At 46.5% G+C, this 26,024-nt stretch overlaps 5 protein-coding genes across 5 annotated transcripts; 3 read left to right on the top strand and 2 right to left on the bottom strand.

The window, feature by feature from the left end:
• Nucleotides 1-129: 129 nt before the first annotated feature.
• On the bottom strand, nucleotides 130-2,566 carry GGS25DRAFT_476960 (uncharacterized protein). The gene is made up of 4 exons (XM_049259805.1): nucleotides 1,891-2,566; nucleotides 1,336-1,825; nucleotides 725-1,284; nucleotides 130-658 (listed from the first exon to the last, which is right to left on the bottom strand). Exons 1-4 carry the CDS (start codon nucleotides 1,943-1,945, stop codon nucleotides 501-503), a joined length of 1,263 nt encoding a protein of 420 aa, XP_049120317.1. The 5' UTR covers nucleotides 1,946-2,566; the 3' UTR covers nucleotides 130-500.
• A 520-nt stretch (nucleotides 2,567-3,086) lies between these two features.
• On the top strand, nucleotides 3,087-3,676 carry GGS25DRAFT_518437 (ribosomal protein L37ae; the record flags this gene model as incomplete). The annotated part of the gene is made up of 3 exons (XM_049263538.1): nucleotides 3,087-3,136; nucleotides 3,365-3,529; nucleotides 3,613-3,676. 3 exons carry the CDS (start codon nucleotides 3,087-3,089, stop codon nucleotides 3,674-3,676), a joined length of 279 nt encoding a protein of 92 aa, XP_049120316.1.
• A 4,618-nt stretch (nucleotides 3,677-8,294) lies between these two features.
• Nucleotides 8,295-10,363, top strand: GGS25DRAFT_518436 (uncharacterized protein; the record flags this gene model as incomplete). Its single annotated transcript, XM_049263537.1, has 2 exons — nucleotides 8,295-8,661; nucleotides 8,748-10,363. 2 exons carry the CDS (start codon nucleotides 8,295-8,297, stop codon nucleotides 10,361-10,363), a joined length of 1,983 nt encoding a protein of 660 aa, XP_049120315.1.
• Nucleotides 10,364-12,734: 2,371 nt separating this feature from the next.
• GGS25DRAFT_476949 (uncharacterized protein) lies at nucleotides 12,735-14,679 on the top strand. The gene is made up of 3 exons (XM_049259804.1): nucleotides 12,735-13,675; nucleotides 13,759-13,984; nucleotides 14,176-14,679. The coding sequence occupies exons 1-3, from the start codon at nucleotides 13,041-13,043 to the stop codon at nucleotides 14,374-14,376; spliced, it is 1,062 nt and encodes a 353-aa protein (XP_049120314.1). The 5' UTR covers nucleotides 12,735-13,040; the 3' UTR covers nucleotides 14,377-14,679.
• On the bottom strand, nucleotides 14,501-17,576 carry GGS25DRAFT_529338 (uncharacterized protein; the record flags this gene model as incomplete). The annotated part of the gene is made up of 3 exons (XM_049265276.1): nucleotides 14,501-15,811; nucleotides 15,883-16,303; nucleotides 17,152-17,576. 3 exons carry the CDS (start codon nucleotides 17,574-17,576, stop codon nucleotides 15,146-15,148), a joined length of 1,512 nt encoding a protein of 503 aa, XP_049120313.1. The 3' UTR covers nucleotides 14,501-15,145.
• Between the last annotated feature and the right edge of the window lie 8,448 nt (nucleotides 17,577-26,024).

Genomic DNA, 26,024 nt, shown 5'->3' with positions numbered 1-26,024 from the left:
AAGGGGGAAGGGTTGAAAAAAAAAAAAAAAAAAAAGGTTAACAACGGCTCGGCCTGTCGGCGTTGATCCACCCACTTGCCTTGCATGCATTAACTAATTGTAGGAGAAACCGGGAAGCTGAACTTCAAGTTACTCATAAATGCATACTTCGTGTATTATTATGTACATAAATGATATAAGGTACTTATACTAGAATTAACGATTAAGGCATCAACATCAACATAACACTCCCTTCTCCCATTCAACTTCAAAAAGTCGTTATCAGATCCAAGGCTGGATGTAGTGGCTTTGGAAGTCCCCAACCTAGCCAGGTAGTTTGGTATGACTCCCCATAAGCTCCCCACTACCCACTATACATTTCCTGCTTCTCCTTTCATTACTGCATCTCAGCCCCTTTTTCCATTTCCCGAAGCCCAAGGTCGGGAGGTTGGCATTATCACTAAGAAAACAACCGTTACTCCAATCGGAAATATCATAAAACTCGAGTGAATCGTTCTCTCTCATGCGTCAATGACCATCGTCTCGATTTTGAAGCCTGCTTCGCCGGTACGGTCGACGTAACCCTGGCCGAGACATGCAGGTGTATACACACCGCCTGGAAGTTTGATATCATCTTGTAGTATCGTACAAGCGGCTTGACTAACAAGCAGTGCAGTGACTATAACGCATATGTTAGATCAATACATCTCATTGACTACGTTTGCAAGGCACTCGGAGTACTCACGGCCATAGTTGCCACCGGCGTATTCAGCCTTGGCCCATACTTGCTTGCCGGTCTTCAGTTGAATATCGGGAGTTGCGAGTCCCTGAAATTGGACGTACTCCTTTGCCTGGTCTTCCTTGCTCGGACCTTCACCAGGTTGTGAGACAAACTTGCGCAGCATTTTTCGGAATGGCGGGCAGAACAAGATCAGAAGACGTCCAATCATAAAGCTATAATGCATCACCACGCCTCTTACGGGATTCTTAACCTTGGCGAATTCCCGATACGTGAAGTTTGGTCCGTAAGATTGCTTTTGTAAGGACGGCTCTTGGTTGAATAGGCCCCACGTACGATGTACGACGGCCGAGTTCGTACCTGAGGTCAAGGATGTCGCTAAGAGGCCAAGATTGTGAACCGGGTACAAGCCTGTCAACTTTGAAAGTAATGATGGTTTGGGTGTCTTTTTTGGGTTAGGAATAGGAGACATATTGTACGGAACATGGGACTTGGCGATCTCCTTCCAATGGAAAGCGTCGCAGAGTGAAAGCACTGTAGCAAGAGTACCACCCGAAGGTGCGCCACTGCATCATGTTAGCATTCCGCCTGCCGAATCATTCACAGTGAAAGCATACCGTATCTCATGAACTTCAACTATAACGTCACCGATTGGAGCCGAGAATTCGGTCTTGATGCGGGACGCCATGGCGAAGGTAATAAGGTCCGACGTCGCGGATTCCATAGCGGATTGTGGAAACAAGCAAGCACCTGTAGCTCTCGCTACTGCCTCATACTTTTCAATCATGGAACTGTGCCAGACAGCTTCGCCCGTGCAGTCGAAGTAATGTGTTCCGGCTTCTGCGCAAGCCTTGAAAGCATATTCTCCGTATAAGGAGAAAGGGCCGACTGTCGTAATGAATGCAAATGTCTTCTTGGCCAGAGCACCGAGTTCTGTATGGTTGAGGCTGCATATTTCAATTTCAGGAGACTGGCGATCAGGGTTGAGAGCCTTGCATTCGTCGATGACATTTTGGAGCTTTGCTGCAGACCGGCCAGCAATGGCCCATTTCAGGTCTGTTGGGAAGTGAGTTGTGATGTGCTCAGCAACAAACTTTCCAGTATAGCCTATCCTGAGGTTAGTACTTGAATATGCTACCTCCATATCTTGCATATTAGCCATGGGCACTTACCAGTTACGCCGAATACTACCAGATCATACTGGCGGGAGTGTTGTTTGAACGACATTATGATTTGCTTGAAAATAGGTATTATGTAGCTTTGTACGTAGTAGTACACGGGTATTGTAAGTGAGTCTACTGCCTCCTGGGTAGTATAGTAGGTATGCTTGTGAGTATGTGGTGATGGATAAGATGAAGCAAGAGGACGTATACGTTCTACCCTTAACTTCGGCACACACACACACGCTTAATGCTGAATGCTTAATGCTTAATGTATGTATGGTTTGAATAGGCGAATATACTTGAAAAAGTAAAGACACAAAGCAGGCTTAGAGGAAGATTTGATTCGACCTCTATAGGAATATATATACAAAAGATAGAAAATACAGAAATTTCGTAAATGCGGAACAGTGGCGTTTGATAGCTGTTATGCGAGGTGTATTATTCCTTGATATCTTTGTCCCCTCCCCATCTCGGCATCGGCATTGAAAATTAAGATCCATGGATGCCTAGGTAGATTATCAGGAGGCTTCGGGAGGCGGTGGTGATGGGAGCGCAGTTCTAGCTGCGAAAGGAATCAAGACCGAGTCAAGACGGTGCATGCCTCCATTGCCTCGGCTTCATATCTCCAAAAGAAAGAGTAGCTCCGTTGTTTCGTGAATGTCAATCCGGTAGAAGAGCCCGTAGGTTTCGGGTTGTGCCTGGAATAGTTTAGTGTAAAAGATGATCACCACAAGGATCTTCCGTGCCACCAATGCCACCATAGTAGTACCATAGTACCTGTAGTAGCCAAACGGCCCAAACCAGATAAGCCAATGAGACTACTAGGTAGCTACTTAAATGTCCGTGCTCAAACGGATCAATTCCCTCAAGGTTAAGAAAGGTCACCTGACTTGATCCTTTAAGTAGTTACTTCGTAACTTTAAGCCTTTATCCTTTGAACTGAAAGAAGGTGGTCCAAGCTCTTATAATTCTCGCTTAAGCACCCTAGGCGGGTCCACCAGTCTTCCCTTTTTTTCATTTTTTTTTAAACTTGTGTGGTGTAAAATCGAAATTGTGAGCCTAACAGCCCGCAAGCTTGCAGTAATCAATTTTCGAATTGAAGACCAAACCTCCCAACAACAACCGAACCCACGAACCACGCACCCTTCCATCGTCATCCACCACTTTGACTTGACGAAAAAAACACCTCACATTCTTCAGACAATATGACGAAGCGCACGAAGAAGGTCGGTGTTACCGGCAAGTACGGTGTCAGGTTAGTACCCCCATTTCCATTTCCATTCTCATCTTCATTTCAATCATTTCTTGCGCATCTTACTCGAATATCTCGACGTTGTTCGGCCTTTGCTAGCAGTGGGGAAAATAATATGTTCAAACGAGACAAGTTGCAATTGCCTAGCATGGAAATAATATGCCCAGGGCGTGATTGTCTTCATTATGGGGTATTTGCGAAATGATAACTAACAACGATACCCTCAAATAGATATGGTGCCTCCCTCCGAAAGCAAGTCAAGAAGATGGAAATCACACAACACGCCAAGTACACTTGCACATTCTGCGGAAAGGTTACCGTGAAGCGTCACTCCGTCGGTATCTGGAACTGCAAGTCGTGTGGAAAGACCGTTGCCGGAGGAGCCTACACCGTCTCGTACGTTGAACTACAAACCCCGCCCTCTATACAATTTGAGCTGGGAGATGATAGGAGGTTGATACTAACTCTTCATGCTGTAGTACCGCTGCCGCCGCCGCCATGCGATCAACACTGCGACGACTGAGGGAAATCCAGGAGGTTTAGACATAGGGCGAAGGATGGAACGGGTGTTTTCTTTGCATTTGGCTTCGGTGTACAGGAAAACGGATTTTTCTACGCAAACCATGAAGGGTCATGACGACGATCGATGAGTTCCGAGGTCAGCATCGATTAAAGATCGCCTACAGGACCATCGATCACATACCAAATGCCAACAAGAATTACTATGAACAAATCTTTTGGGCTCGCTAGAGTCGCAATACACGGCCTGGTCTTAACATTATGCTATTACGTGAAATCTGTTTTAAATACCCCTTTTCAAGGTCCTGCTGTAGACCTGGTCGCTCGAACACGCGATTTTTGAGTCATCGATTTGACTCACACGAGAGAAGGAGTCATTGACGAATATCATCGTTCGAGTTTACTTCTCCTAAACGCAGGCGCTCTATATCGCTCGTTATGTTATACAGCTTTGCTCAACTTTGTATCTAAGGATACGCAAGGGAGAGAAAACCTAGGACATCCATGGATGTGTAACATTGTGATATTAAGTGCCTATACAAAATGGGCTTGTGGGCTTGGGATCTCATGCCTTTGCTGATACTCCTGAACGTTGAGACTCAATAGTCCTCGTGAAAGTGTGTCAACGTCGTTTACCTACATGGGTAGGTGGGTAGTCATCTACGAAGTAAGTGAGTCATCTAGCGCCGCCCAGTAGATTTGTTCCATGAACAAGTATCTGCGTTCACACTTACTCCAAGGCAAAGTCTTTGAGGGAAGTCAAGAAAAATATCAATTCGGAGTCAGTCATTATCTTGTTGAATTCGTCCAAGCTGAAAATGTTTGGCGAATTCAAGTGGACTCCTCATAATTATTATTAAAAAAAAAAAAGGGTGTATCCAATTACTCCGGGATTTGCGCCTCCATCGCAATAGGCTATCAACCCCGGCATAACTTACTCGGTTCCTCCCATCGCGCACGACCTCTATCTGGGATATCTGGCGATAGAGGTACCGACATTGGTCGTTACCGACACTTTCCAAGTAGACATATCCTCGCTAGCTTCTGGGCTGTACCTGGATTTATTTCCTCATCCGGCAAAATACAGATCCTGTGGGACACGCTCGGGAAACGCCCACTCTTTGATTTCAGGTCATGTATGATGTATGTATAGCATGTTATCATGACTAGAAGGTCTGGGCTTTGAAGCTTCTCCGATTATAAAGACAAGGCCATCGTAACTGACCCCTATATACCCCGGGAAAGAGATAGGTATAGGCAGGCTGGCAAGTAGGTGGCAGGTAGGCAACTGAATTGTCGGTTTTGATATACATAGTAGGCGAGTGGGTAAGCACTACACTGCAGCATAACATTTACGAGTGGATGTTGGAGATAACGCGTTTAAGGCACTATGTAGGTATGCTCCTTTACCAGCTCTACTCCTCAAGGACTTGCTGACAATCGGAGCATCGAGTGTAAGGAATACCGCTGCATTAGCCGCATTATAGTAGGTACAATATGTACGTGAAACGTATGGTTTTCTTACTAACGACGGAATATACTCATCCTTTCTATACCCGCTTTAGGTTAGGAATATACGCGTGCAGGCAAGAAAGGTGACAGGCAAGGTGGAAGAGGAACCCTGTTGGCACCCTATGAAACTGGACTGGATTAGCATTAGAGATTGAATCGCCCTGTGCCTTGCCTAGGCACAGCACATTGCGTTTATCACCAATGAACTTCAATGTTGCATTACCTACCTGGTACTGTAGTTACCAGACAGCTAATACAACATACTGAATTTGTATGTACTCAACAGCCTGCCTGCTACGTACTTACAACGTACATACTGCCTAATGTACTACCACCACCGAAGAAGTGAGCAACACTGGCTATTTTCGGTATCGCAAGGTAGGGGGCTTATAGCCCTGTCTTATGATTACGATCGTAAAGGTCGGATTTAGACGTCGAGTTTGGAATGACGTACCTAAGTTGTTCGTATCTGGGTATTGTACATCGGCATCTATCTCCAAAGATGTCTAATGTACATAGACTCGCCTCGGACTAAAAATGGCAAGTCTCTATTCTTTGGTCACTCGGGTATTCTTAACATTGAACATTTCTACGTGGGTACTGTATGGAGGTATGCAAGGGGTCAGCTACATCGATACTAGGCATCATACATCTAACGGACTCTAGCCTACATACATACATATCACACATGCGTATGTAAGTTGATTCTTAGTTGAAGCTGGCTTACCTACATGTATGTACCTGCCAGGTATGTATGACTACATAAGCATTATAGTCACCAAATCCGATCACCCCTCTTATGATACCACATGCGCCGACTAATATGCATGAATGTAACTATTCTTACGAAGCTAGTGTAGCTGTAACTACATGTATGTAAATGTCTTAAATATCCCTCTATGAATAACGTTCAACTTGTTCAAGTACATACAAATATACATAAATGTCATACAGACTCATACTGCGTACAATGCGCCGTACATGCCTACCTAGGTACCTATGCACAGCGATTGGTGGCTTCGACATTTGAAGTTTGTTTTATACACCAGACACAGCAATGCCTGTGTACTACATAGTACTAGGTAGTACACAGTGTCTTTTCCAAGATACATATATGTAGTTACAAGGGTGCTAATTATAATATTTCCGCAGTATTTCTAGAAGCCCTTGAAGGACTTTTTATCAATATTGAAAGTCGCAAACTGGCTGTACTTATGTATGCCTAGAACTCCACATTGAAAGTGTTCCGCCGGGTTACGAGATTTGTACCGTATCTATCTACATATAGGGTAGGTATAAAGAAGTACCCGCCTAAAGAAGTTTGGAACGTGAACATTGAATGAACATTGAAAAATGGAATACATAAACTAACTACCAGGTACTACATAGTACATGTAGGTTAGGTTAACTAGCTAGGTTAGGTACCTTACTACCTACCCTAGGTACATAGGAAACCTTGAACTTCTGAAGATCAAAGGTGACAAGGTCAAGGGGTCAGTTGGCGTCAGCTGATTGGGTCCGGCACAAATCCGCTCTGGCAAGCCTAAAGGAGGCGCTAACCTCGTCAAATTCCCCTATGCTTCCCTATGCTTTTTGTGCTACATAGTGCTACACATGCAATCTTCGTGCTTTTTCTTGTCACCACCCTAAAGGCAAAGGCCCCTCCATTTGTTACCCTTTTTATGACTTTACGACTTTCATCATTGCCAAACCTTGAACCATCCACCCACACCATCCACCCGCAACCTTGGAGACCAACTTTAGTCCACCACCCGTCCAGCCCACCCTACTACGCAGTAGTAGTAGTTAGGCACTGTACGTATTGTACCATACAACACCTTTGAACACTTCTTGAAGTTGATTGTTTCGTTGATGGGTTGATAGTATTTTGCTACTCTTAATTTATAACGAATAAAAAAGTTACGACTTCTTTTTTCTTTCTCCAAAAATCAGAATCATACCAAACATCGATTACCATCTATTATTTATCACCTGGGCTGGCTGTTGCCTTTTTGTCCCTTTTTTTTTTTTTTTTTTTTTTCCATATTGGAGAGCCAGGTGATTTGAGCTTGGTGCACAAGAGGGTACATGCATAGTAGGCGTGTGCCGTGCGGTACCTATTTATACTGTACAATACCTAGTACAAGACCAGATCCGCCACATCGCACTGCACCTGCCACTGTCACTGCCACTGTCAATTACTGTCATTGTTCAGGTGCCCAGTGCACACTTTCCCACTGTTCTCAAGCACTGGGATAATCGGATTGGCGTTGCTTATACTACCCTCAGTACAGTAGGTAGCAGTGGACAAAGCTCGGCAGAACCGACCAACCCGGCGATTTCTTCTCCAGAATTTAGACAACCCAAAAACCATACCCTTGCCTTCGAAGCTCTCCGGAATCGACTCTTTTTTTAAAAACCAAAACTATCACTAGTAACATTCTGGAAGTGGGAAGTTTTGAAGCAACTTGAACAAACTTGGCCTATGTACCCTACCTAACCCTCTCCAATTAACGCCAACGCAACGCACGCGCAACCATATGCACCCGCACCACTCAAACATTGAACTACCTATCTTGTACACAATCTTTGTACACAGTAGTTCCGTCTATCCCATATTACCATATTCCCAATATCCTCATATCCTCATATTCCATATTCCATATTCCATATCCCATATCTCATATCCCAAATTATTCCTTCCTTTTAACTCATTTATCTCATTTACACATCTATCAAAACTTAACTTTTCAACTCTTTTCATTTCCCAATTCACCCCCTCAAGAATTCAAGAGTTAATAATTTATTAACTCCCACCCACATGCACCTTATCATCCATCATCAACCCACTCCACGTCTATAACTCCCTCGCAATACTATTCGGTTGCCCACCTAACCATACCCACCATCCACCATCTATCCGTCTATCCATCTTAACCCATCTTAACCAACCGGTTGCTAACCAGTTTATTCACGACAACGAATTAAACCACCACCACAACCACCACCACTTTACCAAGACAGATTTGCTGCTTTAATTCGAACGCAGCAAATCTTAAAAAGACAGACTTACATAAAGTCACTTATATGTTGTATTCTCAACATCGACAATCCATGAAAATCTGCCCTGATGGCTGATCAATGTATTGTTTGTCTAGACAATCTAGACGCCCAATCACCGCCGCCTTCGCAGCTGCATATATCTGAGGACGCAGAAGAGTTATTACAAAGCACCATTACTTCGTCTGAACCCGCGCCCGCAGTTGCAGTTGCAGTTGCAGATGCACCACCACAACTATCGTCAAAATCCCCACTTGTCGACGTCACAGCCGTTGTCAATCATGACGAGGAAGACCAAGACAGCAAAATTGCTGTAATTGAAGTTTGTGGTCATGCTTTACATGATGCTTGCCTACGAGAATGGATTGGAAAGGCAAACAGCTGTCCCATCTGCCGCCAAGCTTTCCACTTGGTGCACGTCTACGATAAAATTGGAGGTAAGTTTAAATACATCGTTGTACAGTGGTTGCACATCCTCCAGATGTCGTGATTAGGTTGCTAATCTTGTTTCTTCTTCTATTAGGTACCCAATTGTCCTCTTACAAGGTAGAGGACAAGAAGCAAGTCGCCGAATTCGATCCTCAGGCATGGCTAGACGACAATCCCGAAGATGAGGGGCAGTCTAGGCCTTGCCCCATCTGCGACCGAGCAGATCATGAAGATGTCCTCCTCCTCTGCGATAGCTGCGATGCACCATATCATACATACTGCATTGGCCTTGACGATGTCCCTCGAGGGCATTGGTTCTGCCTAGAATGCACCGATACCGGTGCAGAGTTCCTCTCCACGGAGTTCTTCGGTGTCGACGCATCAGAAATTAGCTTTTCCAATGGACATTCTAGCTATTTGCCGCGCACCCAAGCTACGATGCGACGGGCTAGGCAGCAGGCTCGCTCAAATGATTGGCAAGGTGCCTGGGGTCAAATTGCAGGTCGAATCTGGGATGCGTTAGACCTGGACCTAGATAACCATGACGACGACGAAGCTTTGCGAACCTACAGAAGATCACAGCAGCGAAGGGAAAGGGAACGACGCGAATATCAAAGATGGCAACAACGTCTTAATATCGCTGGTCGTTTTGGCGCCCGTGATGTGTTCGCACATAACCTCACAAGTGTTCTTCCGCAACGTGTCGCGCAACGACCAGCACCACCCCCTCCGCCTCAAGAAACTCCCGAGGAGAGACATGCTTGGGGCGCGTTGGAGAGAGCGATGGAGGCTACTAACCCCCACCACTCAACTCCAAATCAAAGAAAGCGAAAGTCTCGTTCAGCCACTACATCTCCGGCTGAGCCATCTGAGCAACCGGAGCGCAAGCTCAAGCGGCCGCGAACTAGACGAGCGCCTACTATAGGCGAAGCGTCAACATCTACGGGGCGCCCTGCAGAAACTAGTCAACCTACAGAAGATGCACTTAGTCCTACCCTCACCCCGACTCGGCCAAGCAATGGTAATGCTCCATCGTTCCTCTCTTCGTTGCTGAAGGAGGTCGAAATGAGCGCACCCTCCGACGACGAGAATGTCCGTACAATCTTCAACGTGCCTAGGTCTGGGGTGGATCCTTCGTCGCCTGCTTCTTCCCCATCTCCTTCAGCCCATAGCAGTCCACGGGCTCTCTCTACTACGCCGCCGCCACGAGGAATAAATGATCGTCCGGGCTCGCCTCTCTCCTTGAGCTCGCATATCGAGCCGGTCTATCCACCTGCCAACTTCTTAGCAATCCGAAGTAATGGTGATGGTAGCGATTCCGAATCGAGACCACGGCAGCACACAAATCATCATCGGAATAACGGAACGAGTAGTAACACTCCCGAGCTTCAGCAGCCGCGTCCTCGGCGTCAAAATTCAGCAGCTATCCATAGTTATCTAAAACGCCCTAACAAAGAGTCCTCGCCTACACGTCCGGTATTGCCGTTCGAGATGAAAGAGAGCATAAGCGGTATTGTTAAGGACGCGCTTAAACCCCACTGGAAATCTGGACATATAACGGCAGATCAATACGCGTCTATTAATCGCGACCTGAGTCATAAGCTGTATAAGGAGGTTTCAGACGACTCTTTGAACAACGATGCCCGCCAACGATTTGAGAAGATCGCCATGACGGAAGTGGCAAGAGCGGTTGCGGATCTCAAGGCATAAAACATCTCAGCCCGCCATCATTTCTTTGACACGACACACGAGAACAAATATGCACGGAGATTGGGCTTTTTTTTTCTGGCGTTTCACGGCTAACTGGGCATCATTGGAAGTTTCGGGTGACCTATAGAGCCATTGATCTTGACAAGATACCCATAACGCGGACTACTCTGTTTTATCTCTTGAGGCGGTTGATTCTCAAGCCGCATTGAGTTCTTTTTTTTCTTCTCGCATACCTGGCGGCGTTTGACATGGGGCGAACAAGGACATCGTCTTTCCGTTTAGATGTACGGATGGATACAGCATGCACAGGGGTATAGCCTAAGCTTATATTCTAAGGTAGGAGCCTTTTGAAAAGAAGGCGTTTCTATGGGAGTTTCACATTGCTAAGGCACTTTTGATATTTTGGGGGGGAAGTAGGAGGGAGGAGGAGGCGGTGGTGGAAGAGGAGGTGTATACGTTTAGCATTAGATTGGGGGACGAACAGGGCTTGGGAATCGATAGTCAGCATCGCATGACTTAATGAGTCTTGTATGTCCTCGGAATTTAATTTGCTCCTTATGACCTGCTTCCCTCGTGATGAATATCCTGTGCAAACTTGGGCACTTTTAATTTTATTACGTTAAATCCCTTAAGAAAACTGGAAGCATGCTTACGTATGTACCCTAGGTTAGGTATTCACCTTATTGAAATGAGATGGGTAATTCTGCAACAAGTGTTATCAAGTTTCGGTCAGTGAGGAAGAATCAGGATAATTCAAGATTTCGTCTACAGAGCCTAGGATTGTACCTAGGGTAAGTACATAACCTTGAGGGCCAGCCCGGCCAGGCCAGGCAGGTTAGTTAATAACCTTAACATTGAACCAGGTGCTTGAGCCACGATAGCCAAGCCACTAAAGATTAGAATTGAGCCACGTGCAATGCACACGCATCAGCCTCATTCTAGCCCTGTCATGGACCCACCTTTTAACACCTACACTTACATTACTAGATTTTTTTTTTTTCAGTCTTCTTTTTTTTTTCTTTTCTCCTTTCTTCTTCCTTCAACCAAGGCACCATTCCTTATCATCAGACTTTCCCAACGGGAATCTTTTCTTCTGTTCTAGATAAAAAGATTCCCAACCCCGTGAGCGCTTCTGACCATTTACGTGTGCCGAGAAGGGCATAGCAGCCTTTTTTTCGCTAGCAGTACCTGCAATTAAAAATTAACTCACTGGGTTCGCTGTTAGATAGTTGCTGCTGACATGACTTTGACTTTGACTTTGACTTTGAATTGAGATGGGGTTGCTTGATTGGGGAGGGAGACAGAGAGGGGAGAGAAGATGACAGGGAGGAGAGATGGTAGGGAGAGAGGAGGACGAGGAAGTGCTATGAGTACTATCGTCGTGGCTGGCCGCCGTTGGGATGGATCTCTAGGAACAGAGGGAGGGGCTTTGTATCCTGGGATTCAGGGACGGATAATATATAATTGCAACGGTGTGTAGAGTAAAGCACCATGGGCGGTTTAATGAATAGTTAAGCGCCTAGATAGCTATGAATACAGGTCAATCCTTACTTTGAAAACACTCAATTTTTTACAATATTAGCATCTATGTTACTGAATTGCCCCGAGACGAACAATATAATCACAAATATCGTAGTGTCTTGCCGTGACCTATTAATGGAGCGTCGTCTATGAGATGGCTAGAACTATGGCAAACGACGTATAAACTCGATACAACATACATACGGCAGAGAGTTATGCCACACCTAGAGCTATTTTCCTCTATAATCTCTTAAGACTCGAAGCAAAAAAGAAAATTTGAAGCAGAAAGAAAAAAGAAGAAAAAAGGATGCGGTTGGTGTGGATCGAACACACGGCTTTCAGATTTGATGAATGAAGTTTTTTCATACCTAGGTAGGCTTCAGTCTGACACTCTCCCAGCTGAGTTACACCCGCTTTCGATGGAGGCTATCGTGGTCTAAGCAAACATATATACCTAGGTCAGTAGTTCCTGAACTAAGTAAGCAAGCATGCAATTTGCATTTCGGTGTGCCTTCGGATAACTAGGGCTCGTAATAGTCTTGCGGGTCTCCTTTTCTAGAAACTAATTTAGGCAGTTGGTAGATTGTAATTAGGTATGGAGCTTGTCGCTGTATTTGAGCATTTTTGAAGCTATTTACTAAGGCAACTATTGCTATTGATTGTGTATATCGTGGGCTGTGGTAGCCCCTGGCTTGATAGAGCGAGAGGCTATGTAATTGTAACTCGAGCATACCTACTGACTTCGAATGATACACCAAAACTGTTAGACACAACAAACTAGAATAATGACGATATGCAAATATTTAAGAGTAGATTATTTCACCGTTTCCAATATTTACCTAGATATGATATATGCTTCTCTATGTAATGCGCTGTGCAACGATATAACGATACAACGATACACAGATATAAAATCTCCTTTTCCCCCCTCCATACGTTGCCGTGCCAACGAACCCCCACAATGCACGACATCACATAGATATGTAATTCATATGCAAACCGATAACTATTAGTTAATAACTAAAGCATTTATACATAATCCAGTCCAATCCAATAACCTGGATACAGCACCCATACCATACCCCATCCTACTTTACCTAGTAGCCAATGCATAAACCCACCTATCCACTCATTGCTATGTGATGTCCAACGAACCATGGAAATGCGAACATCGTCAGCGTCGTCAGCATCATCATCAGCACTACCACTAACTAGTGCCACCAATCACAACGCCACTAACACAGCCAACACCACCCAATACACCACCAGCAACAACAACAACAACAGCAATTATAATAGCAGCACGCCCCGGACGAAAAGGAAACCCGAGTCCCGCTCCGAGCGCACCGTGCGCACCGTCACCTTCATCCGCAAGCTCTTCCAGCGCCTGAGCACGGCGCAGAACGCGCACCTGCACCATGAGCGGGACCTGCCCGGGCTGAACGTCGTGGTGTTGCGCGGGGGGCTGGACTTTGCCGCCACGACGACGGCAGCGAGCACAACTCACAACGATGACGATGGCGGGGGTGGTGCGCAAAGCAGCAGCAGCAGCAGCAGCTTCTTCGCCCCCACGTCCTGGCCATGGGTCTACGACGTGCTGCGGCGGAACCCCCCCGGCGTAGCCCTATCCTCCTCGTCGCTCTCGGACGGGGCCAACAAAGAAGAAGAAGATGATTATGATGGCTGGTCCGTCGCGCACGCGATGTGGGCGGACCTGGCGTCGTGGCTGGGAATGGTGGAGGACCGGGCGATGCCGGGGCTGTTGGACGAGACGGGGTGGTTGTCTATGGAGTTAGTAGTAGCACCCAACCAAGCTAGCTCCCCTCCCCCCCCTCCCCCCCCCAAGAGTTAACATTCTTTTCCCAAAATGACAGCACCTCCCCCTTCACGATGCTCCGCCGGCACGTCGACGACGTGCACTGGACGCTGGAGGCGCTGTTCGAGCACGCCGACGGCTCGCGCCCCCACGTCATCTGCGTCCTCTCCGACAGCCAGCCCCTCCGCGAGGACTGCGTCTCCCTCAGCGAGCTGCTGCTCATCCTGTCCATGGTGTTCGTGAGGATCACCAGTCCCGAGTACGAGCAGCATCGCTTGGTACCCGTTCGTTCTTCTTTCCCTTTTTCTAACCCCTCCCCCTCCTGCCATCTCTCCCTCTCTTAACCCCCCCATTCCCTTCCCCCCAACTGTCTCGCGTTATTTTCTTTTTCTTTTTCTTTTAAAAAAACAAAGAAAGACGAAGAAGAAATCAAGAAACCAAAAAAAAAAGCTCACCCACCCCTTTTACCATCTAGGTAACCATCCTCTCCTGCTCCGGCCTCCCAGTCCGCCTCGTCCAGGGCTTCATCGACCCCGCCGCCGAGAAAGTCGTCATCCGGAAGACGCCCATCATGACGCGGACGGTCCGGGAGCGCGACTGCTGGGACCTGCACGTCGGTCTGCTCCGCTGGCTCACGGCCACCCCGGTGGGCGAGACGCTGTACGAGGAGGATTAAAGATTGATAGGTAACGACTGGTTTCTTTTTTGCGGTTGGGGTTAGGGTTGGGGGGTTTATAGATTACCCTTAGGTACCTACTAGATAGTTAGGTTAGTGTCCTTTCGACTCACTTGTCGTAAACTCTGGATCGGACTGGTAGTAAGTAGCATGATATCGTTTAGGATATGTTCATGGTCGGTCTGTTGTGTGTTGTCGTGGATAGGGAAACCGGTATCTGTCCTTTACCTACCTATCAATTCACTAATTAGTAAGGGGGGCTGAGATATGATGGATTTCATGAATAAGGCGCAATCCATGGTTAGTTCCAAGCGTCCATAGCTCTCTCTGTTCCATTAGCTATCGCAATACATACATCAGCATTAACAGCACCAGCATCGAATTATGGTCAGGCTCCCAATATGGCCGAGAGCGTGGGAGGAGAATAATGCTTATCCTTACTAAGTACCTATTTATAACTGCTCGCAATACGAGCTGGCGCTAGAGAATCCTCCCAGCGCTGCCAGGCTTTAGCCTTGGGTATTCCTCCAAATCCTGACATAATATTGATGATTTTCGACGCCATTTACCTATGTTCGTGACCCTTGTGTGTGCAACTGATGCTTCCTCGCGTGCTATATCAACAACGCCGGGGAAGGTCTGTTATATCATCCACCTACTTTCTTCTCTCCCTCTCCCCACTAGACTACGCCCAATTGTAACAAAAAGATATCGGAAACGAAGACTCGATATCCACCGCATCTGTTGATTGCCTAGGTGTAACTTTCCATCATGTCTTAGCACCCCCTCCACCCGGTGGATCTTCGTCACTATCGGCAGAACCAGAGCTCAACTTCCTACTTTCTGCTCTGAGCGCCGCCCCCTCGTTAACTTCCATCTTGTGTAGTCGCTCCTTCTTAAGTAGCTCCTCCTCGGCTGTCATAACTTCGAACTCCCCTTCCGAGTCCGAGTCTGAGTCCTCGTGGCCCGGCGGCTTCTTCTCAGCAGGTAGGCCGCCTTTGCTCATTATAGCAAGTGCTTCCTTGGAGACTTCTGGCACAGCTCGGCGTCCATAACTCTTGAGCAGGGTGGTAGGATCGATGGGTTTGATAGTGGGGTCGTAGGCAGCCGGTAGCCCTACGGCTACGGCGACGCGGTGTGCCTCCTCATCCGGAGTAAGATTCGGCTCTAGCTCGTAGACGCTGCTGTTCTCGCTGTCAGCCTCGTGTGGCTGTCCTAACAGCATGTGCGCATAGCTTTGCCTAGAGGGATCATGCGCTCGCTTCGCCTTTTTCTTCTCACGTTTCTCATTGGGACGTACGACTACGACGGGTACTGGCGAATACTGCAAGCAATACTTCGAAAAAGAGCTGCGGTTAACGAGGAATCCTTGAACACCATCAAGACTCCTGCCCTTTGTACCGACAATTAGCATGGACGGCTGGTATATTTTGATCTGACGTAAATTGCGTTAGCATTAGATCCCCATTCTCTCATTCTGACCTTGACAAAGCTTGTAATACTCACCAGGTGTTGGAAAGTGTTATGTAGCTTCCCAACAGCATATTCCAAAACCAATCCAATCGCCTTGTTTTGGGTGTTTTTGGATTGAATGGATTCCATCAGAGCCATTGCGTCATCCTGGTATGCCTTGTCCGTAAGACGGACTTGAGATTCGAATACGCGAACACAGACTATCTCGTCGCCATCGTCGACCAGTTCATCTAGCAACCATTGTAAAGCATGATCGGAGTACGAGTTGTCGTCTACACCGACCATGAAGGTGCGGTGCCGCCGCCGAAACTGAAAGCCCGAATGTCGGAAGTTAAGAGTATATGAGGTAGGGTTGTAATCGGTTGACTCTCCGAGGGGAATGTTGTCGAATGCGACATGAGACTCGAACCTTTTGGGGCGAGGTGTATCGGTTAGTGATTCGGTTGCCATAAAGCTACAAGGGGTAGAGGAACAATTTATAGATAAAAGAGAAGAAAAAAAAGGTGTAGTTGAGTTGTAATAGGTCAGTGATAGTATAAGCTCATTCAAGCGCATAAAAGCACCTATATTTTCTCCCCTTTTTTTTTGCGCGATATTCAACCCACGACTCAGAAGGAAGAATTCAAATTCAGTTCAGCCCAAGAATCACTAATGCCCAGCTTTACTGTTTTGCTGCGCCTTCATCGATCTAGCTAAGCTCGGAGTAAGGACACAAGTCTGACGGTACATCACTACTGTCAAACAAAGTACGGGGTTGGGTCTTTGGCTTTGTGACGATGAGTGGGGGAATATAGTGAGCGGGGTAGCACCGGGAAGTTGGACGAATAGTACTGGCTTTAGAGTAGGCCACACGAGTCGAAATCGGACTAGCTTGGCGATCCTGGACAGAACGACATGCCGACTGAAACTTGAGGGATACCGCCTTTGTCATCCCTCCACCGACTACATGAATCCATGAACTCATGAAGAAATCCTTCTTCTTTCCAGGAGTCGGCAGAACAGTAGCGCTGAGAGGACGCGAGCTTCATCCTTCTACCCGAGAACGTGGCTATGATACTCTGAGTCTTGAACGACGAATCCCCAAGCCGATGCTCGTGATGTAATTGGTAAGACAAGACAAAACAGGCTTCCCAACAGATACTCCCACCAATGAGTGTTACCGTGATCGTCCATTCGCTCAACCAGCATTTGGTGATGATTGCGAAGTGTACATGTGCGTGCTTACTTGTTTGGGCAGTGGTATGGGGAATAGAAGAAAAAACGGAGGGAAAAAGACAGAGAGACAGAAATAATTCAACTTACCTGCGGTGTGGTGGTGAAGCCGCTCGAATGCGATTTCCAGCATGCGGCTTCTTTAGACCTTGGGGTAAAGATGGGTTACGGAGAGGCGCAAAGGTGACGGACGAGATAGATCCCTTTCTAGACGAAGGACCACTACTCCCCGAACTAGAGGCCGTCTCGCCTGGAGTCGTCGCGCTCGCATCCCCCGTGCTTTCGACAATCTCCTTCCCTTTTCCTTTCACATCTTTCGGATTAACGGCGACTGTTCGTTGCGTAGGCTCAGCCCGAGGAGTGCTCTTTGCGCTACTATGCGGGGAACCAGCTCCGATCAATGGACTGCTCTTCTTTTCGAGATTAAAGTAATCGGTTTTCTTAGATGTCGGTTGTGACTTTGGCGATACATCGCTCGCCGGGCTCCTGACCAGGGTGGGTTTACCTCCCGACATTTTCTTCATTTCTTTTCTTTCTTTTCCCCTATGGGAACGTGGAGTAGCTCAAGACACAGCACTAAATACGACTATTGTCTACACCTAACTCACGTTTCCTCAGCAAGAGGGCGGAGGAGGCAGGTTCGTACCAACGGCATTTGAGCACCAAAGACTCAACGTGGTTTCAAAAGGGCTAGCTCGTGGCTAACCCGTTCTCGATGTGGCCTGATGACCGAGTGGTGGTGGGTGGGCAAAGCAAAGTTAAGAGATTCTCGAAAGATCGACTCGAACAAGCCACGTGGGTAAACAAGGATGATTGTTAATGATGGGATATTATTCGCAAAATACGAGTTTGGCAGATTGCTTGGTTGCTTGGTTGCGTGGCTGCTTGGTTGGTTGATAAGATGATCCTGTTAAAATGATTGTCCTTTGGAGAGGTGCAAGTAACCTTGGAAATGAAAGAATGTAAGGTGGGAGTTATAACGAAAGTTCCTCGGTTAGGTGGTATAGCTCTCAGCAATAAGTATAAGAACAAACAAACAAACGAAGTCGTTTGAGAGTCGTTTGATTCCAAAACAATCCAATGAAGGTAGAAATGGTAGATATGTAAGTTGAGTGGGCAGTTCCGTAGATGTCGCACTCAAATGTTTTTGTTAGGGATGGGTTGATTTGGGTTGGCTTGGCTCGGCTGTCGTGCAAAGTACCAGTAGCTCATCGGACTAGTTGGTCTTGTCTTGCTCGTGCGATCTAGACTTAGAAGCTTGGCTACCTACGTATAAGCTTCCGCGGCGGGTTGGCGCAGAGTTGGCAAGTGACTGTAGGTGGACAGCTGCTTTTGTACACAAACAAGTGGAGAACGAAAGAGGGTTGGCGGCTTATCCAAACGAATGGCTGGGCAGCACTGGAGTTGATATATTGTCAATACCTACATATATCAATGTAAGAGTAGGTAACCTCAGGTAGGCACATACATATATGTATGTACATAAAAATTGATGTAAATATCAATCTGAATTTTATTGATCCATGTACATAAAAGAGGTTCCGTCCAGTCGAATGACTCAGTCGCGGTTTGCAGGAAAGAATGGCCGGGATCTTGAGTTGGTTAGTACCTGGTAGGTAGGTAAGGTAGTTAGGCAGTTTAGTGTAGATTAATAGAGTATGTATGTCCGTATGTATGGTAGAAGAAGGGGGTACAATGTCGTATATGTAGGTATGGAGTTGTCTGGTGGTTTGAAAAGCAATTGAAGCTAGTATCATTGATGTCAAGGTATGTAGGTAGGAACCTGGTAGTAACCTGGTAGCAGTAACCTTGGAAGTAATGGCACAGACTTTTGACACCTAAGGGACTACGTTGGGCAGACAAGTAGGTAAGGATGTATCGTATGTATAGTCAAAAGAAGAAGAAGAAGAAAAACTCAAAGTTCTATGTAAAGTTTCTATAAACCCTGGAGTAGATTGGGCAACCATGGAAAGACCGGCGTTGATTTACATATGAGGCAAGGTGGAAGATATGTACATATACTGCTAACCTATATGTAGGCTGTAGCTGGCACTGCCCAGGCTTCCAGACTAGGCTTGCCAGGGCAGCCAGGCTACTAGGGCCCCCAAGAAGCAGGCAAGAAAGCTCTTTCTTTTCTGAACCTTGGTAGACTAGAAAATTTGGGAAAGTGAAAGAGCAAAAGCCAAGAATCCAATCCCAGGTTACGGCAGATGACTGTGCTTTCCAAATTTCCTATTTTTACATGCACATACAACCTACTAGCCCTGCCGTACTGCCGTACTTGCCTTGAACCCCCGTTACCTTAAGCCACTTAAACACTTCAAAATGTTTTAGTATTTCGGTTTGTGCATATGTATATCAACGACGTACATATTATCTAGGACCATCCATGTATGATTGATTCGAGTATACTAAGGTAGCTACAACATACATGCACGGTACTTAGCAAAATATTCTATAGATTACGACATCATGTACATGCCTACCTTTGTACCTACATAAATAACCTTCAAGGACCGCGAACCTTGAAAGTTTTAAGTACAGTACCTGTATATACCTACATATATAGACCAGACTCATGCATGTATGTAAGTCATCTTGCCTCCGACTAATCTAAATTCTAAACAACCTTGAAGCTTCTTCCTCTCACATCTCGAGATCGTTTTCGTCCTACTTATTCCCCATTCTTCTTCATCCCTTTTTCTTCCCTTCGTCCAATGATGTTCCCCCAACAGCAAAACGGCAGACGTTCTAATGCTACGTAAGAAGAGCATAATCATCAGATCAGCCAGCAAGCAAGCAAATCTTGCCATTCTCCAATCTTCAAGATCGATATCCCGTACCCCAAAAGGGTATCTGCCTCCAACGTTGAATTGAAAGGCATACATGTACGTATGTACAGTATATGTAGGTCCATATAGGTACTTATCTGGGTAGGTGAGTAGATGAGTAGGTGGGTAGATGGGCAGGTGGGTAAAGTGCCTATTTATTATCGTTAATTCGTGTAGGTAGCGAACATACAAACAGCCTTTTATACATGGTCACAACCACCACCTTCTGTACTCGTCATTGTGCCGCTGGCTACGCTGCTCATTTCAACACACGGAATATAAAGTCGACGTAACACCACACATACAAATTATCTGATAGTACCAAGCCTTTTATCCACAGCATCTGCGTCTAGGAGTCTACCGCCATTCCCAGACCGGCGGGTTTAGGCCAAGAAGCAACATTAACCCCTCCTAGTCCCCTGTCATCTGTCTCTCCAATACTATGACCTTTCTTTCCCTCTCCTGACCATATCCAGAAGGTTGCTCCAATGGCAATACCATTGTCTAGGTAGGTATCTACACCCGGGCTGTAAACTTCTTCCTATCAAAGGCACTACGGCCACATCAACTACCGACGTGGCTTACGCATACCCGCGCGACTTGCCTCCGCTTTCACTTTACCTAGCTGTTCGCATGACAAGTAACATGATAGTCAAGATCCGCAAACACCTTGCTCTTGCCGAGATACGCACATACACACCTAGGTACATGCTCTTGAGCAATACATACATGTAATATGCTAAAAGAGAGAAATCCACAACTTCCAAGAAAAAATATGCACCTACACAAAACCGTGGGGAAGTATAAAGGGCAACAAGACGTACGGGAGTGATACAATCTCGTGCTCTTGGCGAACTTGGCGCATATTTCGCGTAGCCAAGACAGTTGATGGGCAAGGATTGCTTTCCTTTCTAATATTTTTTAATGTGGTAAATGATGACACATCTATGTGCAAGTCCTGCGAGAAGGAGAACAAGGAAATATGTGCATGTGGCACGACAGCGGTTCAACTTCCAGCACAGAAGCCACAAAGCCACAGCGTAATTTTTTTATATGTTTTTTTTTCTTTTCTTTATAAATCTCCCCACACTACACACAATACTTCGTAGCAGCATACCACCAACCTAGAATGAATTACGGACAGAGTCTGGCGCATCTCCGCCTCCAACCTCCACTGCAACGTAGCAGTAGGTACCTGGCATTACGTCTACGCTACCGGGCGTGGAGCCTAAAGGAAGTGGGATGAGGTGAGGAGCCAACGGGTCGAGCCGTTTCAAGTCAACCACCCACCACGATCGAGCACTGGCCGATCCAGTTCCCTACTTTTGGCCGATTGCTCCTCTCGGATAGGGTAGATCTCGTCACATCGGCATTACTACCCGTCAAGCGCCCGAGAAAGAGAGGCATCTTCCTTGTTCTCTTGCTTATGGCCATACCTAGCCAGGTACGTATATTATAAAACATTGAAGTTGCAAGTACTTATATATACATGCCTGCCTTGGTAGGTAGGCAGGTATGTTTTACGATACCTAAGTACAGTATGCCGCTTATCCGCAACTCGTGAGCTTCCAAACAGGCAAAGTATTTGCTTGACGAGGTTAGCTAACAATCTTTGTTTCAGCCGCTGGGATGATATCTTCTCATGGCATGTTCGAAATCCACGAAACAGAGCATCCTAAAACAGCACGAGGTGAAATAATGAAATCAGAGCCCTTGACATCGGAATTGATAGGACATATCGGTCACCAACCCTTGTTATCAATGCCTGTCATATAAGCCACGGACTATGCAAGAAATCTTGGCTACCTGCAGCCTCGCCGAATACATCGTAGTTTCACAACCTCGTGGCTCACACACGAGCTGGACAGGCTTACAGCTCCGCTTGGTTATCTGCTCATGGTGGTCCGGCATTTTCCTACTGGACTACATAGAGTGAATTACCCCTTCCTCACGGGCCGGACTGCTTCACCGCACCTCCCCCACGACACAATAAATCGAGCTCAGTAACGAATGAGTAACTACAGCGAAATATGGTCTAATTCTAGGCCACTTGGACGCGATTCCGCAGTATTAGTAACGAATGTAGCTATTTCACCTGGGCCAACTTGCAAGCCGATAAACTACTGCTTGACCGCCTCTGAGCCATGTAGGTGATTGCCAACTGCTGGCCGGAGACAACGCTAGGCATGGCCGTGATAAGACTTTTAGGCATGATTCGCCGCCGTTCGGTATTGTCCGTCTAGGGATATCAATGCTAGAAGACCACCTTCGCTTAGCAGCCTTGTATCTTCAACATACTTCGCCACACGATGTCACCTACTTACCAGGTACATACCTACGTATGCCTGCTGGGTATGTAGGCTTGACTAGTATAATTTGGCGGGTAATTATTGTACCTAACGGGCCAAGCTGCGTACTATTTATCAAGGCGTTGAGATTCCCAAGACTAAGCTTCATCTCCATTTTCAATCCCGAATGCATTACAACACTCCAGAATGTCGATCTTAGATTCCTAGGCTAATTCAGCCGCCCCAACGAGCCGCTCAATCAAAAGTCCAAGGTGTGATAGAGGGGCTGGCCTTAGTCATCGTCACTGACGCCACGGGAGTTTGCTTGTCTTGGTAAGCACCACTACATACAAACAAAACACATACAAAATATGTAGTTTGTAATCCATGATCATAAGCTAACGTACATATAAAGTATGGATTTCTAAACCACCATTTCGGTTCCGTCACAGGATTTAGCCTCTTGGCTCTTACACTTGGCGAAGTCTTGATTCTCAGCACTAACCTATGGTGATCCGCTGCGCTAAGGATCGACAGAGATCATGGGAAAACTGAGTTGGTGTGCTAAGAGAAGGATCAAGGATGATGAATTACATCGTAGGTACTCGGCGGCCTGGCTTTACAACTTCTCGCCACTTATTGAATAATTCAAATCGGCTTTATCAGATTCCTCGTTTTATCGATTATTCTCCGAGTGAGATCAAATAATAGATCTATTATGTGGTTATAAGATCGACTTCTTTGTTTCCAATTAATACATGGATTCTATTGGAGAGGAGCCGAATCAAGCTGCGTGGATCCCGAGTTGAGAGTGCTACACATGCCTGTTCATTTTACGAGCTCGCACTTGAGCCTTATTACCACAATACTTGGCGACTCAATGGCGCTATATTTGGCATTGCAATGGAAAGCCTACACTTGAGGCGGAGGAAAAGAAAAGAGAAGAAAAATCTCCGACTGGATGACGTCTTGCACACAAAAAGAAGGCGAGTACTATGTATGTACTTTCAGAGCTCGTGCATATGAGAAAAGGTGGGACTTGATATACATGTTCTTGATGCATGTATGAGCTGAGCGAGGCTCAAATATCGAGAAGATGTCCTCTAATACAAAGTGCCGAGCACCTACATAGTATAGCAAGGTCTCGCGTGACCTCTACTAGCTAGTAAGTGTATCCTCTCTTCACTTAGTAGCCATGCTAATAAGAGAGACTCTTAGGCTACATGCACATTGGGCCATACCTAGGTAGATTATGTGCCAGTGGAAGAGTGGACCATCACACACCCCGCGGCTCCAGGGGACCAGATAGGAACCTAATCGCAATCATATCTGGATATTAAGCCACGTACATACATACATACATACCTACATACATACGGAGGAGACCCGCCTGTTCATTGAGCTGAGAAGGTAGGTAATCATCTAATAGACAACTGTTGGATTAGGTGGTGCTACGTACGTCATTCAGGATTGGTAGATCTCAGTTGCTGATGTTGCTCCACATATTCCCTTTACACGACTCTAATTGTGATATAGTAAATCTGTGTTTGCCTAGGTTACCTAGATACCTACCTACCTATACGATGGCCTCGTGACTTGAAGTGGTTCTCACTGGGTATCTGCAAGGCTATTCGGTTTACCATGAGGATTAACTGTGCCTTGATAGGGTTATACTATACGAGGCCGATGAGGACGATGACAGATGCTTCAAATGTTCGCTTTGCGTCCCTTGAAACCCGCATACCCGGGTTCAGTACCAGGCATGACGAAAGCACCTACCAGCACTTCACCTACATGTATGTGTGTATTGTACAATATCTGCCTACATAGCACCTAGGCTATCTTGCTGACGGCTACTTACTAGGTAAGTGAGTAGGCATGTATGTACGACCAAATCACAATATACAATGTAAATATGTCACGAACCAATGCCGATTTTCCGCCGTGTCGTCACATTCGGAACTCTGGTGCCGGCTAGGGTGCCGATGCAAAAACCTGTGAAATCTTGCGTCTGACTGACTGAACCATGGTCCATGGTCTGTTTACTTACTACGCTGTGGCTACCTAGGTAGCTGGTTATGGTATATGTGTAACTGTATATTGTAGCAACGGTGTTGCGGTACACAAAACCCCCCTTTACGACTATGAAATACTTGGTAAGTATATAGGTACGAATATGCGATGATGAGGGCAATAAATAGGTGACACATTAACTTATGTAAGTGGGCACCTGTCTATGTACCTGGGTATGCAGATGCTTTAAGCCATCTTTGCTGTAGTTCGTTCATGATCCTTGTCGTCGTGTACGGAAGCGGGACGATCTGGGGTTGTGTGGATGCGTACGTGCGGTGCTGGGTCACCAACCGGAGTAGCTTACGAACGGCCACGATACCATACTGCAAAGTATTGCATTTTGCAGTCTCAACTTGCGGGGAAGAACGAGGAGGAGGACAAGGGCGGCGACAAAAGAGGAGGAGATACAGCATCTGACCTAGCCTCTCTTAACTCACCACAATTACATACCTAGGTCCTAGGTAGGTACCTACCTACCTAGCTCCACGTACATAGGCAGGTTCATGTAGTTATGTAGTCTTCACGGCCAAACTGAGGTTAGCTTGCCCTACCTAAGCCTCTTGGCTTTCTCTCAGCCCTGCGTGCTACGATGCATCGTCACATTTGAGCTAAAAAAAAGGTGCACTCGAGCGAAGCTAATAAGTCAAGAATGAAGCCCGGCTTGTCAGACGGCACGAGATGAGCGACGCCGTTCGTAAATCGGACCCAATCCCCCAGTGCTGATCACCGCGCCACTAGCACCACCACCACCACCACCACCATTGACTGCTGCCACAATTATCCTACTCCATCATCCAGCTCCTCCTCCACTACATACTTACCTGTGTAGGTATAGATATTAGATATATGCTCTCCTTGTACCAGTCACGACCCCTTAGTTACATACGCACATAGAACAAAAGGACACAGAGCCCTGGGGGTAGTTATGTATGTATGTAGGTAAGCAATCTCAAGGGTATCCATTCCTTGGCTTTCCTCTTGGCGCCAAAAACGGTGAAAGCCGAACACACACACATGCCCGCCCATTATAATCGCGGGGTGGAGTTGCTTGTGTGTCGTGTACGAACCTGAACTAAGGTACCTTACCGTACCTTACCTTCAATGCAGCCTAGTATGTAGGCAAATATGTAATCACAAGCTTACCTACCTACCTACCTACCTACCTAACCTACCGGACGGGAGGCCTCCCTCCCCAAAAATGCGTTGTTTAGAACCCGAGTGAGTATACCTGACCGGTCGGTCGGTCGGTCCCCATCCATCTTTTTTTAACGGCGCATACCCGCCCGCCTACACAAATGCATACACCTATCTATGTATCCATCACCACACATACCTGCCTACATAAACGCAGACCTACATACGGGCCTATTTACCTACACACATACATACATACATACCATGTGGCTCCCCCCATCTCCATCTCCATCTCCATCCCCATCCCCTAGCCAACACACTAAAACGCTTTCCTCCGCCGTGCTCCGTCCCCTGCCCAGCTGAAAAGTTTCTTTTGCTTCCCCCCCCCCCCCTAATCCTCAACCTCAAGCTCTCGGACCTTACCTTACCTTCACACATACATACATATGTAGTTACATATGTCCGACCAGTAACTACCTACAACTTTCCCCGTGACGGCGGACGGATACATGCGTGCGTATGTATGCTTGTGCTGTGCGCTCGTGATATGATATACTCCCTTCCAAAACCAAAACCAAAACCCCCCTCCCCAAAAAGAAAGAAGGCATAAGAAAAAAAAAAGGGTTGGTGGAGGTTT

The sequence above is a fragment of the Hypoxylon fragiforme genome, assembly GCF_022984875.1.
Source record: "Hypoxylon fragiforme strain CBS 206.31 chromosome Unknown GGS25scaffold_2, whole genome shotgun sequence".
In the NCBI taxonomy this organism is placed as follows: Eukaryota; Fungi; Ascomycota; class Sordariomycetes; order Xylariales; family Hypoxylaceae; genus Hypoxylon; species Hypoxylon fragiforme.
The sequence above is the reverse complement of the archived record's forward strand: the minus strand, read 5'-3'. Positions and strand labels throughout refer to the sequence as shown.

Excerpts from the sequence above, each read along its gene's own strand:
- GGS25DRAFT_476949 (XM_049259804.1), top strand. The coding sequence starts at position 13,041 with ATGGAAATGCGAACATCGTCAGCGTCGTCAGCATCATCATCAGCACTA. Across the intron at positions 13,676-13,758 it reads ACGGGGTGGTTGTCTATGGA|CACCTCCCCCTTCACGATGC; the intron begins GTTAGTAGTAGC and ends CCAAAATGACAG. Across the intron at positions 13,985-14,175 it reads AGCAGCATCGCTTGGTACCC|GTAACCATCCTCTCCTGCTC; the intron begins GTTCGTTCTTCT and ends TTTACCATCTAG.
- GGS25DRAFT_476960 (XM_049259805.1), bottom strand. The coding sequence starts at position 1,945 with ATGTCGTTCAAACAACACTCCCGCCAGTATGATCTGGTAGTATTCGGC. Across the intron at positions 1,826-1,890 it reads GGTAGTATTCGGCGTAACTG|GCTATACTGGAAAGTTTGTT; the intron begins GTAAGTGCCCAT and ends ACCTCAGGATAG. Across the intron at positions 1,285-1,335 it reads GTTGAAGTTCATGAGATACG|TGGCGCACCTTCGGGTGGTA; the intron begins GTATGCTTTCAC and ends AACATGATGCAG.